At 37.8% G+C, this 19,236-nt stretch overlaps 1 protein-coding gene across 10 annotated transcripts in view; it reads right to left on the bottom strand.

The window, feature by feature from the left end:
• Positions 1–19,236, bottom strand: part of WDR17 (WD repeat domain 17) — an 81,920-nt gene that overhangs the window by 56,147 nt on the left and 6,537 nt on the right. For 9 of the 10 annotated variants that reach the window (XR_003003282.1, XR_003003279.1, XR_003003281.1 and 6 more), the window contains 2 exons: positions 12,678–12,799; positions 1,426–1,554 (listed from right to left, as the gene is read on the bottom strand). Coding sequence is in view for 6 of the 10 variants with exons in the window: in XM_024744944.1 (XP_024600712.1) it covers positions 1,426–1,554; positions 12,678–12,743 (195 nt within the window). In the remaining 4 variants the exon portion in view is untranslated. Of the gene's footprint in view, positions 1–1,425; positions 1,555–11,663; positions 11,731–12,677; positions 12,800–19,236 lie in introns of all 10 variants that reach the window. The other variant, XM_024744946.1, reaches the window with a different exon arrangement.

Genomic DNA, 19,236 nt, shown 5'->3' with positions numbered 1-19,236 from the left:
TTCTTCAATTTTCAATAAACTACAACACTATTAGCAATTTAAAGGAACTTTTACTCCAGAATAAAGCAATCATTTTTTTTCACTCTTAACTGAAATGAGTTGGCATTTCAAGATAAAAAAATTGAAGAAACATTTACTAAATGGTTACTAAGTGTCAGAGAGTGTGCAGTAACTTCAGAATTCAAAGATGAGAAAGACCCATTCTGGTCAATGGAAGCATGTAGGGACGCAATCCATTCCATAAGGTCCTTCACTAAGAACGAGGGAAAAGCAGAATGTAGAAAAGAGCTTATACATTTGAGCTGACATCTGAAAGATGAGAAAACGTCTCTGGACAGGCAATGTGGGCAAACTGAAAAATTAGTGCAAGCACAGGCAAGATACAAAAGAGTCTGAGTAGTTTTGGAAAAGGCAATGATCTCAGGGTCTGGAGCACAAGGTGCCAGGGAGACGGAGACAGGAAGATCATGAAAGGCTGTCATACCATGAGGTTGGATGTTAATATTAAGGAATGAGGAGCGACTGAAGACGGAAAAGTTTAGATCTGCATTATAGATGACTGATTATACTGAAGGATAAGTTAGAGGGAGTCAAGATAGAGGCAAAGAGAATATTAAGAAACCGTTATAGTAGTTTAGGTGAGAAGGATATGAAGAAGGGAGTAAAAGGTAGAAAATACCAGAACCGGTCCTGGTTACCTAGGGTGCAGGACGTGAGTAGAAGAGGGAGTCAGTGATAACTCTCACATCTGCGGTTTAGACTAATGGTTAGTGGGTGACACTGAAATACTGGCTCCAGGTTTAAGAAGAAAAACTGGACTTGGATTTATGGTGCTCATGGCACCTCTATATGAAAAAATTCAGAAGGCCGTTGGCTGTGTAGATTGGGGACTGATAAGAGATGTCTGGATGGAGCCAGCACATGAGAAAAGGTAGTGATAAAGGTGTTTATCCCAAGACTATCTCAAAATATGTTACAACTGCACTATTTTTAATAGAAGGCTCTCTAAAGGACTACTCACTTCTTCAACTGATAAGACTATTTTCTCGTATCACATGTTACTGAGCAAGGTTTGAAATAAATGGACAAATGAATTCCATTTATTTATAAGGGAATATAGTTTAAAAGAATTAAGAACTACTTGTTCACCGTTCATAAAACAGGACCTTTAAGTCTTGAAGAAATTCTTTTTGATGAATAGCATCAAAATAGGATTACTAAATCAATTAAGAATTTGCTAATAATTTAATATTATGATATGAGCATTTTCTAAAAGCTTGACTTGTAAAACTAACATAGTATAAATAGTAACAAAATATACAATAAAATATCAATAAAGTTACAGCATTAAGCTTTTCAAGTATTAATTAAATAGTAATTTTACCTGATAAAAGGAAAACTTGCAAAGAATCAGCATTCTTTTACCTGATAAATATAGATGGCCAGGGTAGCACAGTACGCAAACCTGTCTCCATTGGCAACGCACACATCTTTGTTCCATGGCTGACATCCAGCAGCCAGCAGTCCCACTTGTCTTACCTGGGACATGTTTGCCTTGAGAAACAAATTCAGAGGCATATCAGTCAATTCCATTATTCAATAAACTTCCTCTTCTTTGTTTTACATCTGTTTTCTTCAATCCTTATCTTTACGCCCTGAAAACATTTTCTACTAGCGCTATCAATCTCAGCGTTTACTTTCAAAGAACAGGAGTTGAAATCTCCAAATGTCAACAAACATCAAGGCCAGTCATTTCAGTTAAGGAAGCGAGAGATTATAAAATAAATGACGATTGACATTTGACCAAGGGTTGCTAATCCTACCAGGAGTGACAAGGACCAGGGTGAAATAGAAAGTGCATATCCTATCTAAAGGGTCTAGTACCACTGGAGAAGGTTACTCCATGTTGCCAGATTTCTGGAACTTCCCAAAGAAATGGAAATGTCCAGATGTTTATGTAAACGTACCAATTTTTATACACTGGCAATTCCTTCAAGGCAGCAAATTCAAGCGTAAAACACTGTAAGCCAATACAATGTTGGGAGGATTGTGACCTCTGTCTCAGAACTTCACAAGTCTTCACATTGACTCTACGTCCTCACAGAAACTATTCGAGGTACACAAGGCAGGAATACAAGCTGGCTTAACAGTAGTGTTCATTGTGAAGAGAGGACAGAAGGAAGCTGGAAATTACAGAATATAAATCGTTTATGTGGCAGGGCAGAGGATTTTAGAGTAAACGAGTCCAGAGTCAGTTACGTTATATCTCATTTATTTATAAAGCTACTTTCCTCTTTATATCTTTTCTAGTTCGTATTTCCACTTCCTGAAAAGATCTCTTTTTTCCCCTTCTCTTTCTTCTCCAATTTCTATCTTCATCCCATTAAATTCCTTTATCTGGGTAGAACTAGTGATATATTTCCCCAAAAAAGTAAATAATTTGCAGTGAAAACTGGCAGGATAAAAAAGCGGTGCTACCAACCTTTCGGTGCTTACAAGCGTAAGAAACTGCTACAAATACCTGCTTTCTTCCTCCTCTAATGACACCTAGCATTCTGGATAAATTTTTAAAATACACTTTTTTTCAATTAGTAATGTTATGACAATATTACTTTTCATTGAAAATAGACATTATTTCAACCACATGTGAATTAAATAGGCTGTTATAGTTTATCCTTGGTATGTATGATTACTATTAATGTTTGTGTGTAAACAAATTTTGAGTTTATATTTGGAAAAGAAACATAAGGGAAAGATATTTAAATATACAGGCAAAATGGAGTCATTTAATTTTCACTTTCTTCTAACTCTGTTTTACTTTTTAAAAAATTAATAAACTTTATTTTTAGAGCAGTTTGAGGTTTACAGCAAAACTGAGTAGAAATTACAGAGATTTTCATTCGCCCCCCCCAGTTCCCCAACACGCACAAGCTCCGCCACTATCAACATCCCTACCAGATGGTACATTTGTTATAACGATGAACCTACCCTGACACATCATTACCATCCAAAGTCCAGAGTTTACATTAGGGTTCACTCTTGGAGTTGCACATTCTACGGGTTTTGACAAATGCATAACGACATGCATCACCATTGTAGCATCATACAAAGTAGTTTCACGTAACCATTGATCTTTTTACTGTCTCCATAGCTTTGCCTTTTCCAGAACATAGCTGGAAATCATACAGTATGGTGTTTTTTTCCAGATTGGTGTCTTACACTTAGTAATATGTATTCAATGTCTTTTCATGGCTTGATAGCTCATTTCTTCTTAGCACTGAATAACAGTCCATTGTTTTGATGTACCGTGGTTTGTCGACCCATTCACCTGCTGAAGGACATGCGGTTGTTTGCAAGTTTGGGCAATTACGAATAAAGTCACTATAAACATCTGTATGCAGGTTTTTGTCTGGACATAACTTTTCAATTCATTTAGGTAAATAAGAAGGAGTGGAAAAGGAAGAGATTGCTGGATCCTGGTAAGGGTATGTTTATTTTGTAACAAACTATTGAACTGTCTTCCAAAGTGTCTGCCCCATTTTGCATTCCCACCGGCAATGAATGAGAGTTCCTGCTGCTGTACATCCTCACCATCCTTCGGTGTTGTCAGTGTTTTAGACGGGCCATTCGAATAGGCACATAGTAGTTATCTCACTGTCGTTTTAATTTGCAATTCCCTAATAACTTATGATGTTGGACATCTTTCCATAGCTTACATGTCATCTTCTTCAGTGAGGTGTCTTTTCAAGTCTTTTTCCCTTTTATTTTTATTGAAGTATAGTTGATTTACAATGTTGTGTTAGTTTCAGATGTACAGAAAAGTGGTTCATATATATATATATGTATTACTTTTCAGATTCTTTTCCATTTTAGGCTATTACAGGATATTGACTATAGTTCCCTGTGCTATACAGTAGGTCCTTGGTTTTTTTTAATTGGGATGTTTGTCTTTTCTTGTTGAATTTTAAGAGTTCTCCACATATTCTGGGTAACAGTTATTAGATGGTCTTTGGCAAATATTTTCTCCGAGTCTGTGGCTTGTCTTCTTTTTCTCTTGACACCGTCTTTCACAGAGGAGAATATTTTAATTTAATAAAGTTTAGCATTCAATTATTTATTTCATGGATGATGCCTTTGGTGTTGAATCTAAAAATTCATGGCCATACCCAAGGTCATCTAGGTTTCTCTTATGTTATCTTCTAGGGGTTTAATAGTTTTGTGTTTTACCTTTAGGGTCTAAAATCCATTTATGAAAGATGTAAGGTCTAGTCTAGATTACTTTTTTTGCATGTGGATGTCCAGTTCTAGTACCATTTGTTGAAAAGACTATCTTTTCTCCATTGTATTGCCTTTGATCCTTTGTTGAAGATGAGTTAATTATATTTATGTGGGTGTATTTACGGGCTCTCTGTTACACTGATCTATTTGTCTATTCTTTTATCAATAGTACACTGTCTTAATACTGTAGCTTTACAGTAAGCCTTCAAGTTGGGTAGAGTCAGGTAGTGTCAGGCCACTGACTTTGCTGCTCTCGTTCAACACTGTGTTAGCTGTTTGGGGTCTTTTGCCTTTCCATATAAACTTTAGAATCAGTTTGTCAATATCCAAAAAAAATAACTTCCTGAGATTCTGGTTGGGATTTTATCACATCTATAGATCAAGTTTTAGCAATAAGTGACATCTTGACACTATTGATTCTTTCTATCCCTGAACATGGAATATCTCTCCATTTATTTAGTTCTTTGATACCTGTTGTCTGAGTTTCATTGTTTTTCTCATATTGATCTTGTACATATTTTGTCAGATTTAAACCTCAGTATTTCATTTTTGAGGTGCTATTGTAAATGGTAATGTGTTTTAAATTTCAAATTACACTTGTTCATTGCTGGTACACAGGAAAGTGATTGACTTTTGTATATTAATCTTGTATTCTAAAATCTTGCTAAAATCACTATATTGGTACCAGGAGGTTTTTTTCTACGCAGACACTAAAGTCATCTGTGAACAAAGACAGTCTGATTTCTTCCATGCCAATCTGTATACCTTTTATTTCCTTTTCTTGTCCAGTTACATTACTTAGGACTTCAGTACAGTGTTGAAAAGCAGTGGTGAGAGCAGACATCCCTGCCTTGTTCCTGATCATAGCAGGAGAACTTCAAGTTTCTCACCGTTAAGTATGATGTTAGTTACAGGGCTTTTGTTCTTTATCAAGATGAGGAATAAATATGTTCTTTGTCAAGTTGAGGAAGTTACTCTCTATTCCTAGGTTGCTGAGAGATTTCATCATGAACGAGTATTGGATTTTGTCAAATGATTTTCAGCATCTGTTGATACAAAGGTCTATTCAGGTCTAGATACACATCTACACAGATTGTCTATTTATTCTTGTGTGAGTTTTGGCAAACCGTGTCTTCAAAAAATAGGTTCGTTTCATCTAGGTTATCAAATTTGTGGGCATAGAATTATTGATAGTACTCCTTTATTATCCTTTTAATGTCCATAGGATCTGTAGTGATATCTCTTCTTTCACTACTAATATTAGTAATATATTTCTTCTCTTTTTCTTCTTAAGTAGCCTGGCTAAAGGCTTATAAACTTTATTGATCTTTTCAAAGAAGCAGCTTTTAGTTTTGTTTTCTCTACTCATTTTCTATTTTCAATTTCATTAATTTCTGCTCTAATTTTTATTATTTCTTTTATTCTGCTTACTTTGAATTCCATTTGCTCTTCTTTTTCTAGTGTCCTAAGGCAGAAGCTTAGATGACTGATTTTAGATCTTCCTTTTTTTCTAAGAAATGCACTAAATGCTATAAATTTCCCTCCAAGCCCTGCTTTTGTGGGCTTTTACTTCATTAAGTTGTATTTTCAATTTCATTTAGTTCAAAATAATTTTTAATTTCTCTTGAGAGTTCTTCTTTGATCCATGTGCTGTTTAGAAAAGTGTTGTTTAATCTCTAAGTATTTGGGGGGTTTCCAGCTATGTTTCTGCTACTGATATCTAGTTTAGTTCCACTGTCTCAGAGCAGACCTGTATTATTTCTATACTTTTAAAATTTGTTAAGGTGTGTTTTTTGGTCCAGAACATGGTCTAGTCTGTGAATGTTCCTTGTGAGCTTGAGAAGAATGTGTAATCTGCTGTTGTTGGATGAAGTAGCCTATAGATGTCAATTATATCCAGTTGATTGAAGATGCTCTTGAGTTCAGCTATGTCCCTACTAACCTTCTGTCTGCTAGATCTGTTAAACTGTTATAAAGGGATATTAAAGTCCCCAACTATAATAGTGGGTCCATCTATTTCTCCTTGCACTTCTATCAGCTTTGCCTCATGTATTATGATACTCTGTTATTAGGCAAATACACATTAAGGATTGTTATATCTTCTTGGAATACTGACCCCTTGATTATTATGTAATGTCCCTCTTTATCCCGGATAGCTTTCCTTGCTCTGAAGTCTGCTCCATCTGAAATTAAGACAGACATGCCTACTTCTTTTGATTAGTGTTAGCATGGTATATTTTCTCCATCCCTTTACTTTTAATCTATATGTGCCTTTATATTTAATGTGAATTTCTTGCAGAAAACATATAGTTGGGCCTTGTTTTTCTATCCACTTTGACAAACTCTGTCTTTTAATTGGTGCGTGTAGATCATCAACATTCAAGGTGATTATTGATATAGTTGGAGTAATATCTACTATATATTTACTGTTTCATTTTGTTGCCCTTGATCTTTGGTCCTGTTTTTGTCTCCCACACTTTCTCTTTCTTTTGTGGTTTCAACTGAGTACGACTCAATTTTTTCTCCTTTCTTAGCATATCAATTATACCTCATTTAAAAACATTTTAGGGCTTCCCTGGTGGCGCAGTGGTTGAGAGTCTGCCTGCCGATGCAGGGGACGCAGGTTCGTGCCCCGGTCTGGGAAGATCCCACATGACGCAGAGCGGCTGGGACCCTGAGCCATGGTCGCTGAGCCTGCGCGTCCAGAGCATGTGCTTCGCAACGGAAGAGGCCACAACAGTGAGAGGCCCGCGTACCACAAAACAAAAAACAACAACAAAAAAACATTTTAAGTTCTTGTCCTAGATTTTGCAATATACATTGACAACTAATCCAAGTCTACTTTCAAATAATACTATTCCACTTCTCAGTACCTTATAAAAACAAAATAATCCTAATTCCTCTTTCTAATCTCTTGTATCATTGATGTCATTCATTTCACTCACACATAAGCATACCTGACACATATATATGTATGTATGTGTATGTGTGTGTGTGTACACACATAAGCTTACATAATCAAAGACATTGTCACTAGTTTCATTTTGAACAAACTTATTTGTTAGGTCAATTAAGAATAAGAAAATGAAAGTTTTTATTTTACCATCACTTAGTCATTCTGCACTGTTCTTCCTTTGTTTTTGTTTTTTTTTCTTTTTCTTTTTTTTTTTTTTGCTGTACACGGGCCTCTCACTGTCATGGCCTCTCCTGTTGCGGAGCACAGGCTCCGGACGCGCAGGCCCAGCGGCCATGGCTCACGGGCCCAGCTGCTCCGCGGCATGCGGGATCCTCCCGGACCGGGGCACGAACCCGCGTCCCCTGCATCGGCAGGCAGACTCTCAACCACTGCACCACCAGGGAAGCCCTGTTCTTCCTTTGTTTATGTAGATCTGAATTTCTACCTATATAATTTTCCTTCTCTCTGAAGAACTTTTTTTTTTTTAACATTTCTTGCAAGGCAGGTCTACTGGCAACAAATGCCCCAATTTTTGTTTGTCTAAGAAAGCCTTTATTTCTCTTTCACTTTTGAAAGATAGTTTCACAAGGTACAGAATTCTAGGTTGGTGTTTTAGTTCTCTCAACACTTTAAACGTTTCATTCCACTCTCTTCTTGATTGCATGGTTTCTGAGAAGTGGATATAATTCTGACCCTTGCTCTGGCTTCTTTTAAGATTTCTCTTTGTCTTTGATTTTCTGAAGTTTGGATATGATTTTCCTAGGCGTATTTTTTTTTTTTTTTTTTGGCATTTATCCTGCTTAGTGTTCTCCAAACTTCGTGGATCTGCGGTTTGGTGTCTGATGTTAATTTTAGGAAATTCTAAGTCATTATTGTTTCAATTATTGCTTCTGTCCCTGTCTTTCTTCTTCTGGTATTTCCGTTATGTGTATGGAAATGTAGTTGTACATTTGTAGTTGTCCCACAGTTCTTGGACATTCTGTTCTGTTATTTTTTCATTTTTTTCTCTTTTCTTTTTAGTTTTGGAAGTTTCTATTGTCATATTCTCAAGCTCAGAGATTCTTTTCTCAGTCATATCCAGTCTACTAATGAATCTATTAAAGGCATTCTTCATTTCTGTTACAGTATTTCTGATCTCTTGTATTTCTTGTTGATTCTTTTTTAGAATTTCCATCTCTCTGTTTAAATTATCCATCTGTTTTTCCATGTTGTCTACTTTTTTCATTAAAGCCCTCAGCATACTAATCATACTTTAAAAAAAAATTATTGGTTGGATAAATTCCAACATCCCTGCCGTATCTGACTTCGGAGCTGATACTTGTTTAATCTCTTTAAACTGTGTTTTTTGCTTTTTAGTGTGCCTTGTGATTTTTTGTTGAAAGGAGAACATGATGTTAGTGGCTAAAAGGAACTGGTAAGCAGACCTTTAGTAATGTAATGTTAAGTTGTGGGAGGAGAGAGAGCATTCTGCGGTCCTATGATTAAGTCTCTGTCTTCTGATGAGCCTATGGCTGTGGAATGGGAATTTCACCAGTTTTCTCAGGGATCTTTCTCCCCTAGGTGGCACAGGATAGCTAGTTAGCGGGGACTGGGTATTTCCCTTCCCCCAGATAGGTTAGGTGCTGATATAATCTCTGCAGATCAGGCTCTCGTAAAATAGTTTCTCCTCACAGGCAGCCTTGTTAAGAAGAAGAGTGCTCTGACATATTTCAAAACAATTCCTTTTCCTCTTCCTTTGGCAGAAGCATGAAGGGATCTTTCTCTGATATTTACTGTGAAAACCTGGTAAAGGTCCTGGAGGTAAAACTCAGAAAAGCCTGGAGGCCTCCTTATTACTCCCCCCGCCGTCCTGAGTTTTTAACTCTCGGACTTGATATATGAGCCTCCAGCAATTCACCAATTACAGTTCAGGTTTTCCACTCTGGCTCTGGTTCCCACAGAGGTTTCTGCTGGTGGGTTTCGGCTCTGGTGCATTGGGATTCTCTGTATCTGCCTGTCTGTCTCTCCAACCTGGGGCAGCGGTTTGCCTTGTGACCTCACTTCTCTTATGAATCTAAGAAACGTTGTTGATCTGTTTTAGGCCAGAGTAAAGACTTCTGAGCTCCTACATGACAAACTGGTTTGAAACTAAAAGTCCCTCTGCTAACTCTTTATTTATTGAAAACAAATAAATTACTTCTAAATCCATGCCAATGCTTTTTATTTTATCAGTTTATCCTGATTTACTTCTTTTTAGTTTCTAACTTCAGATAATATAAACATTTCAACATCGTCATACAATTTGGTATGCCTTCGTACGCTTCTAAGCAGCTTTTATAAGTCTTATAGTCCAACGACTTAAATCCTTCATAATTCAGAGTTGAATAACTTGCCTACACCAGCCATTAAAATAATAAACAGGAAAAAACAAAATGGCAGCTTCTTAAAAAAATTAGGATTTTGAATGAGGTATTAAAAAATCATGCATCATTAAACATATGAATACTATTGCATCTATAATTCTGAATTATGTATTTAAACTGCTAGTATTTGAAACGTCTATATTATTTTCCTCAAAAGTATCATAAAATATATATATATATATATATATATATAATATTATGTAGCCTTTATTAAGTGATATCTAGAGTCACCGAGGAGATAAAAAGAAATGTCCAGAAGCTTTTGATATCATTGTGGTCAGCATGAATGTTTACAGCATTAGTGATTCTGCATTACTAAAAATAGAAAACATTCAACCGAAAGTCCATTTCAAAATACATGTTTATATTTTAAATATAAATCCTACAAATATGTCACATATATAGGAAATCTAATCTATTTTAACTGTATGTGACAGGTAGTTTTAATTTCAGGTAAATATTACGTACCCTTTTAGCTTTAGTTAAGAATATGTTTCCTTCTTATGTGAACCACCTAAGAATTTCCATGTCCATTCTAAAGATTTGCTATTTCAGAAAACATCATCTTTCTGGCCCAGAAACAATATACACACTTTAAAGATAAAGTACTAAACCTTGCAGTTCACTGAATAATGCAGATTTACAAAGGATTCAGGAAGAAAGTCTGAGCATTGTGTCACCTCACATGCAACTGACAGTGTCAGTTGCCTGGCAACTACAGCCCTACAGAGCTATTATTTTCATTTTTTTAACCTAAATTCTACTCTTGGTTTCAATCTTATATTATATGAAATACACAATGCATACATTATAATTACACTGAAGTGTAAGTGTATGAAATGTAAAAAAGCAAGTTATAAGAGTATATTTGCATTAGATTTGTATAACATTAAAGCTCACCTCTGAATATGCAAGATTATACGACATAAGCATGAAATTTAAATATAGCTAGAGTTACAATACTGCCAAAAATAAAATTATAAAACTAAGTTAAAATCAAGCTCATATACATGTGCTGTGTGTGTAGAAATATATACATATGCCATAAATATTAATTATATCAAAGTATAAAGGCCACTTCAGCGATCTAAGGATAAAACTCATACTTGTATGTGACTTTTTTCAAACACTACATTTCTCAATTATAATTTTTAGCTCAAAAACCAACTTATCTTTTCCAGTAAGCATTAAAAATACAACAATGGAAAAATCTGGTATTCTGAATGTTGACTATATAGGGTATATGTGCACATATATATCATCTGAAAATTTTTAAGCTGGAATTTTAGAAGAAATTAAATAATCATGTTTCCATTTTCATTACTTAGAATAAGCTGCTTCATTGTCATCTAAGTCTGTATAAGAACGGATCAAAACTGGAGCCAAGAAAAGCTTAAACTCATGAAGAGGATATGGTAATTTTAGGGTTGGACTATATCTATATATGAGAATAGTTATTCTTTTAATATGTCTCAGAACAAGGAATTCACTTATAAAGGCCATAGTTTATTAAAGGGCAGATTGGGGCTATGGTGGAGGGAAGGATTTTGAATCCTCAAAATCTCCATGAGCTGCCTCAAAATCACTAAAAAGAGACACACAATTTTAGCAAAACGCATTTTCTTAAAATCAGTCACCCCTCCCTCCAAATTAATTGTCATCCCTTTCCTTTCCCATAGAGGAAAAAAACACCTACACCTACACCTGAAAAAAACACCTACACCTACACCTGAAAAAAACACCTACACCTGAAAAAAAAAAAAGCTTTCTGTCTGAACATCAGAAATACACTGTTATTACATTTTAAATGCACACACACAATATAAAAAAGGATGCTGGCCTTACAGTGCTTGCACACGTGTGTGTGTGTGTGTGTGTGTGTGTATGTGTCCAGCGCAACTTCAAATACTGATATTAAACTCATAAGCTGAAATATTTCTATCATTATGGTTAAGGCTGGAATTCGGGATGGTGAGCTACCCAGTAATTCTCAACCTCCCTTCTGAAGAACGCTTTAGGATCCATACCATGAGGGTTATTCTCCAGAGTTAGATATTTGCTGGCTCCTGAGATGTTTACCAGCTTGTTTCACAGCTGAAAAAAAAAAAAAAAATCTGAAGAAGAAAACCCAAGAGGCTTAAACTGCTGAGGATTTACAACTAAAAAGATAATCTAAAAGAAGTAAAATGCTGAGAAAATATCTTTGATTGATGTGATTAGAATAGTACCCTGAAGAAGTAAGGAGGAAGGAAGAAAAATTCAGCACTGCATGTCTTTAGTAGTACACGCCCTCAAACAACAATGGGGATAAAGCTGGTAAAACTCCATCAAGATATTCTGGCTCTTTTGTTCCACTCATTAATGAAAAGAAAAATCCACAAATCTCCTTCATTTAGATAATTAAGAAATCCTTCATTGAAAAGGTGACCACAATCAAAGAGAAATCTTATGTTATTCTAAACTAAATCCATTTTGATAAGGTGCATTTAAAGATGGCAGTTTTCTGCTATCGCAGTAGAAATAGATCAGAATAGCTGTGCTGCGCAACAGTTGCCATAGTAACAATGCAAATCCCTTTGAGCATAATTAATTGCCTAAAAATTTACCAAATGGAACGTGGCACTCTTCTTCAGAACATTTTTTCATTTTCTTTTACAATATTATTATAATACATGGTATTATCATACATATTTCTATCATAAAATTATGTAAAATTACTTTCTTGAAATTATTGCTATTTTCATACATTAATCTCATTAGAAAGAATCCTATTTTATCTTTAAAGCCTAAAGACAATCTGAACACGTTAAGAATTCATCTGAAATCAGGATAGAAAAAAACACCTTTTCTTCAATAAATGACTATCCTTATATATCTTCTTACCTCTGCTTTTAAGTCTATCAGATAAGTATCCTATTTACCCTCAGAATCCTGCAATGCAAAAATGTCCACAATATAAATGACACAGAAATACAGCTGCATGAGAAATAAAGCAGAAAAAAATCACAGAAAATTAGAATTACAACGTAAATATATCTTACTCTTTGTAGTCCTTCATAGCAATCATCTTGCTCAAACCAATGTGAAATGTAAGTCATCCAAGCCATAGAATGTTCCTACTTTAATCAAGGCAATTGGAAACCGGCTCCAGAATGGTCAGCACCTAAAGTAATAACAATGTGTTTCAACCAGAGGGGTTTACCAAACTCTGCCTTATGAAATGTTGTTCAGTACAAGAAACTAGAAGTACATACACATTTCGGCTGAAACAGTTTGAATAATTTATAAATAACAGTGTCTGTGAAAATAATGCTAAAGCAAAAAGGTAAGCCTATAGTCAAGTAAGAAATAAATCAAATGATAATTATCCTGTTGTACTAGACAACGCTATGTCAAATATTTCATCAGCCCTTCCCTTTTCCTTTTTCTGGCGTAGAAACACATGTATGACACATAAACATCACTGCAGCTAGTTGAGAACATCTTTATCTCACTCTAAAAATATACCAAATGGGACATGGCACCCTTCAGAATTCCTCTTCCTCCTTATTCTCTAGAAATATTTTCAATAATATCTGCTTGAAGCCCCAGGTCAAAATAGTTGGGAATAGGCTTCCACAGGAAGCTCCAGGACTCGTACACTCTGGTGCTCAATTTGTTTCCATCTTGCTGACTTCCCCGAATCTGGACCATGCTTTCTGTCCTGCCCTTGGGTTCCATGGTTCCTGGCTAACTGCTCAGAATTTGCATCTCCTGCAGCGTCCCACCCTCTGGACTGGTGGTCCTTCCTTGCTCTCTTGTCATTGCCTATCCTATTCTGAGTTAGAGATCTGTGTCTGTGTCCTGCCTTACGCTTTTTTACCCCGCCCTAGACCTATATCTAGCGCCTACCCAGGGTATATCTAACTATCTTGCCACCATTTCAGTGGTTGCAGTCTCTCATGCCAAGCCCTTAAATTCCATTTTTTTTTTTTTTTTTTTTTTTTGCGTTACGCAGGCCTCTCACTGTTGTGGCCTCTCCCGTTGCAGAGCACAGGCTCCGGATGCACAGGCCCAGCGGCCATGGCTCACGGGCCCAGCCGCTCAGCGGCATGTGGGATCCTCCCGGACCGGGTCACGAACCTGTGTCCCCTGCATCGGCAGGCAGACTCTCAACCACTGCGCCACCCGGGAAGCCCTTAAATTCCATTTTAAAGTACGTACTGTACCTAGATCCCGCAGCCTTGTACCTGGTAGTCTCAATATGAACATCGGTAAAGCCAAGCTTATCCCTTTCGAGTGATAAGAATCCCTTTCTACTGCCCCCCAATAGTCTTTCATTTGCCCTGCATTCTCTGTGCCAGTGACCAAAACTACACTCGACGGTAACCCGAAATAAGAACATGGAGCCATCTTTGATTCTTTCACCACTTTCCCCTCCACCTTCCGCTACATTTGATCACCAAGTCTTAACAACTACCTTTAACATGTCTCTTCAAAAGCCCCTTCCCTCCATCCCTAACGCCACTGTCTTGTACAAACTAATGAAATACTTTACTTACTAACCTACCTGCTTTCACTGCAATTCCTAAACATGTTCTATACCAGCATGGCTTTATGCCTTTAAGTTGTGAAATGCTTTTACCTGAGCTGTCTTACCTCTTCCCCTTCTTTTGTGACTAATGAGCTGTATCATATTTATCAAGACCCCACTTAATGTCCCTCTTCTTTGAAGCCTTTCACAAATGCACCAAATCCCTCATCTGTATGCCTCTAAGTCTATATTTGTGTGCACTGGATAGTGTTATTTGCAGAGACAAAAATTGTGAGTTGCCCAAGACAAAGGAACATGTTTTATTCATATTTGTATAGAAGGTACAAAATGTTTGTTGCGTGAATTGACACATGCTAGAAGAGTTTGTCAACTAGTGGTAGTTCACATGAACCGAAGGGGTGTGTGTGTGTGTGTGTGTGTGTGTGTGTGTGTGTGTGTATACACATAACTGCAACTTGGAAAGGGGCTAAAGAAATGTATCCAAATTACAGGTAATATACTCATCAACAAGGGAAATGGGATTACCATTCAACTCCTTGCAGAGAAATGGCTAATCAAATTATTTCAGAAATTAATTTTTGAAGGGAAAATAAAATGCAGACTTGAATTTGTAAAATTAGTTTATAATCATATAAGGTACCAAGTATTTACTATATCACTATAAATACAATATAGTTAAAAGTAATACCTCGTTTGTAGGGCACATAATAGTTCTCATGTCATACGTCCTGACATTTCTCCATGAGCACTATTTACCATATTTGCAAGAACTAAGAAAAGTAAAATATTTCACATCATGGAATCTCAGATGAATATTATCTTGCATAAAAATACATATTTTTATTGTATTTCAGGTGTTCTGATTATCTGAGAGTGTATAGAATCTGGTTCATTTAGTATAAGAATGGCCAATAGTGTTCAACTCTCACATCTCCTTGTGGCTGGAGTGCAGTTGATACCTTTAGCTGATCTCAGAGCAGAAGCATGTCACGATCACTTAGCAGTAACTGAAACAGGAAGGAGAAAGTCATGGTGACATTTACTCCACATCTTTACATCTGTGTATTCGTCCACGGGTCTAACTGATTAACTTATTGTTAAAATCACAAATTTAACTTAATTCGTAGTCAGAAAATTTTTCCTGCCTTTTAAGATTAGTGATGGAAGGAAATGAAAAGAATCAAAGGCTAGATGTCATTGTGTTAAAGAAAATAAATAAATAAAGTAAAATGGCTTGCAATGTCAGAAAACTTACTGCAGGGATTCATACAACACACAAGTAACCTGTGGTCTGATTGCTGGTCAGGACCTTTTTATATCCCTCTCTGCATCTATACCTTTTTATGAGCTCATCACGGGCCGACTATATATCCTGGCATGTTGCCTTTGGACTTGCCGTATGACTTGCTTTCCCCAGCGATATGTGGGCAGAAGTCAGAATGTTCCAGCTCCAAGCTCTGGCTGTAAGGCTTGCTTCCTTTCACACCCATCAACATGAGAGGGACATTCCACAGCTACCCTCTTGTAGGGAACAGGGTGGGGTTGGGGAGGGGGGAATGTTACTTTCTCCCCAACAGGATCTGACTATCTAAAAGTAGTGGCTGAAATACTAAGAAGCTATGGAGAGCTTTTCATAATCTCATGAGACTGGAGGGAAAAAAATTGGCGTCCATATGCTGCCAAGGAAAAAAATGGCCTAATAATGGTGCCCTTTCAGTGAGAACCATGTGGGTCTACACCTTAAAACTAGCGTGAAATAGACTATCCTTTACAAAGACTGAAGTTCAGCTTCAAATAGATTCATTCAATGATTGCATTGAGGGGGTCTTCCCTACCCTCATACTTTCCAAAAGCAAAAGCGTATTCTCTCTGGAGAAAGATAATATTAAATCGTCAGGCTGCAAAGCAATCAAGGGAATTCCAAAGAGTGAGGAGACCAGTCATGGGGAGACAAAGAGACTAACGGCTTCGCCTTTGACAGGGAGTGGGAGAAAGAGGTGACTGCCATCAAAGCGGGGAGGAGAAAGTCAGATAAAATCTGCGAAAGTCCTAAAGGCCGATATGAGCTAGAGCATCAGTGTAGAATAACTGGAGGTCCCCGGTGCAAGCTGAGTTGCACTCACCTGTCAGAGCTTCTCCTCAGGTCTCAATTACGGGCTTAGGAGAAGGAGGGGGGCAAATCAGACATAGTCCCCCGTAGTGGCTCAGGCACATAGTAAGCACTTGGCTACTGAGAGCTGACAGGCATGCAACTCTGTATAGGTCCCTGAATCCTTCTCCCAAATGGAGCGCAAGCCTTCAGCTACTCGGAGAGAGGAAATACATACCCTCACTCCCAGGGACAATGGGGAGGGAGTAAAAGCAAAGCCCATCTGCTTCTAGGGAGGGACAGATAACCCTCCTTCCTGCCCACAGAACTGGGAGAAGGAAAGAAGCAAAAGCTACCAGCCCCTGGGGGTGGGCAGGAAAACATCTTGGGCTCCCATCCCGAACCAAAACGAAGCCCAGATCTGCCACTGAAGAGGTGCTTTCTCTCTTACTCAGCACCCACCCCAGATATGAAGTGGAGTTTGGCTGCCTCAGAGCGGGGTTGAGGAGAGGGAGACACACAAGTCTCCCCTAAAAACCAGATTCCCCCAATCTGGGAGATCAGATGATAGGACAGTCATACACTTGGGTACTATACAATAATTAAAATGAACCATACACAACGAAATGGATGAACCATACAATGTAATGATGACTGAAAGTCACACATGAATATCATAGGATTCTAATATTTATAAAAGTTTAAAGACCAGCAAAGTTAATCTATGCTACTAGAAGTTATGAGAGAGTTTTCTTCAGGGAAAAGGAAGTAGTGACAGACAGGAGCCATGAGGGAGATTTCTAGGAAGCTCACAATGTTTCTTTTATGCTAATGTGCAAATTTGCTGGTACAAAACAGTAAATGCACACTTCTGCTGTCAGGTATATAATCTAAATAAAAAGAAATTATACAGTAAGAATCCACAGCAGCGCTTTCTAATACTAACAAAATTAAGAGGGGAAAATAAACTGAAATGACTTGTCCACATATAAGTAGGTGTTGTATAATTGGATTATATTTTCTAACTTCATTTGGACACTTTCATTTATCTTCTTATTTTGCCCCTAGAGTTTCCTGACCCATTTACCACCCCCAGCCATCATATTTTGCAACATGTTAAGTCTTTCTCTGAGATATGCACTAATGCTGCTTTAACCCACAAGTATTTTTAGAAGCAACGTCAGGGACAAGCGGATGAGGAAGGTGGACACAAGGAATAAATAATCTCACAACAGGAAATGGGTAAAAACCAAAGTCTGCAAAGCAAGCAGCAGGGGACTGAGATGGGCTAGATTAAGGATATGCATTTGGGGGTCCACAGGAACACCCACAGAGTCTGAGGACTCAGCCGTGATGGTTCACAGTGGATGCCTGCTAATGCCACGCCCATAGCAGATCCTCTGACTCCTCAGTCGGTACTATTCCACAGGGGTGTGCCCCAGAGCAATCTCCACCAGCACGTTCCTAAATGTTGGCAGCGATCTGTAGTGACACATAGCTCCCATCCCAGCATTTCATGCCTTGACCAGACCCTCCAAAAATATTAAACAGCTACATCCTAAGAACAATTTGAAAGCTCACCCTTGGAAAACAACAAATCAATATAGCTGACAAAACCCTCCAGTTACTGGTGATTCTAACCACTAGTAACAAAGTGACAATCTATACAGTATACTTCTCTTTAGCTTAGGTCACATGACATTTTCAATATGTAAGAACAAAAATAGTTGAAGTATTTTTACCAGAAAATCTGACTATATGAAAAGTAAAAATAGGGCTTCCCTGGTGGTGCAGTGGTTGAGAATCTGCCTGCCAGTGCAGGGGACACGGGTTCAAGCCCTGGTCTGGGAAGATCCCACATGCACCACGATGAAGAGAGTGGCCCCAACTAGAGAAAGCCCTCGCATAGAAACGAAGACCCAACACAGCCAAAAATAAATAAATAATAAAATTTAAAAAGGTACTATAGTCGTGTCATAGGTACTACATGAAAGCGCACTAAACAGAGGGAGCAGCAAAAGCAGAGACTCTGACCAGGAAGCACTCCGGGGAGGCTTGAGAAAGAGAAAAATCGATCAAAGTATATAAAGATGTGTATTCAGGGCTTCCCTGGTGGCGCAGTGGTTGAGAGTCCGCCTGCCGATGCAGGGGACACGGATTCGTGCCCCGGTCCGGGAAGATCCCACATGCCGAGGGGCGGCTGGGCCCGTGAGCCATGGCCGCTGAGCCTGCACGTCCGGAGTCTGTTCTCCGCAACGGGAGAGGCCACAACAGGGAGAGGCCCGCGTCCCGTAAAAAAAAAAAAAAAAAAAAAAAAATGTGTATTCAAAGGTCAGGGTCACAAACATCACCATGCAGAGAGTCAGGGTAGTTTTCTTGAACTCTTCTTTGTCCTATTCAGAATTTTGCTAATTTTCTTAATAGAAATCTATTGCCTATAGTAATTTTTTAAAAAACCTAAAGATATCATGTTGAAAATCAGTGTTTAAAATTTGAATACACTATATGCTCAGAGTGATGCAAAAAATTCTAGTGAGCACATATAGTTAACATGTTAGTATTTACTATATGTGCTCATTAGAAAGCATTTGGAAATTGCCAAAAAAAAAAAAAAATTGTGTATATAAAAAAAAATTTAAAAAAAAAAAAAAAAAAAAAAAAAAAAAGGAAGGTTTTTTTTTAAGCAGCCACTAACCCACTAACTTGAGATCTTCCTCTGTCTAGTATCCATAATTCTAAATGACCACTATTTTCACTGATATGTACATAGATTATCAAGGATAAATATAATTTTTAAAAATCTCCATGGGGCTTCCCTGGTGGCGCAGTGGTTGAGAGTCCGCCTGCCGATGTAGGGAACGCGGGTTCGTGACCCGGTCCGGGAGGATCCCACATGCCGCGGAGCGGCTGGGCCCGTGAGCCATGGCCGCTGAGCCTGCGCGTCTGGAGCCTGTGCTCCGCAATGGGAGAGGCCGCA

This window comes from Neophocaena asiaeorientalis, unplaced genomic scaffold, assembly GCF_003031525.2.
Source record: "Neophocaena asiaeorientalis asiaeorientalis breed wild unplaced genomic scaffold, Neophocaena_asiaeorientalis_V1.1 scaffold267, whole genome shotgun sequence".
NCBI classification, from domain to species: domain Eukaryota; kingdom Metazoa; phylum Chordata; class Mammalia; order Artiodactyla; family Phocoenidae; genus Neophocaena; species Neophocaena asiaeorientalis.
The sequence above is the reverse complement of the archived record's forward strand: the minus strand, read 5'-3'. Positions and strand labels throughout refer to the sequence as shown.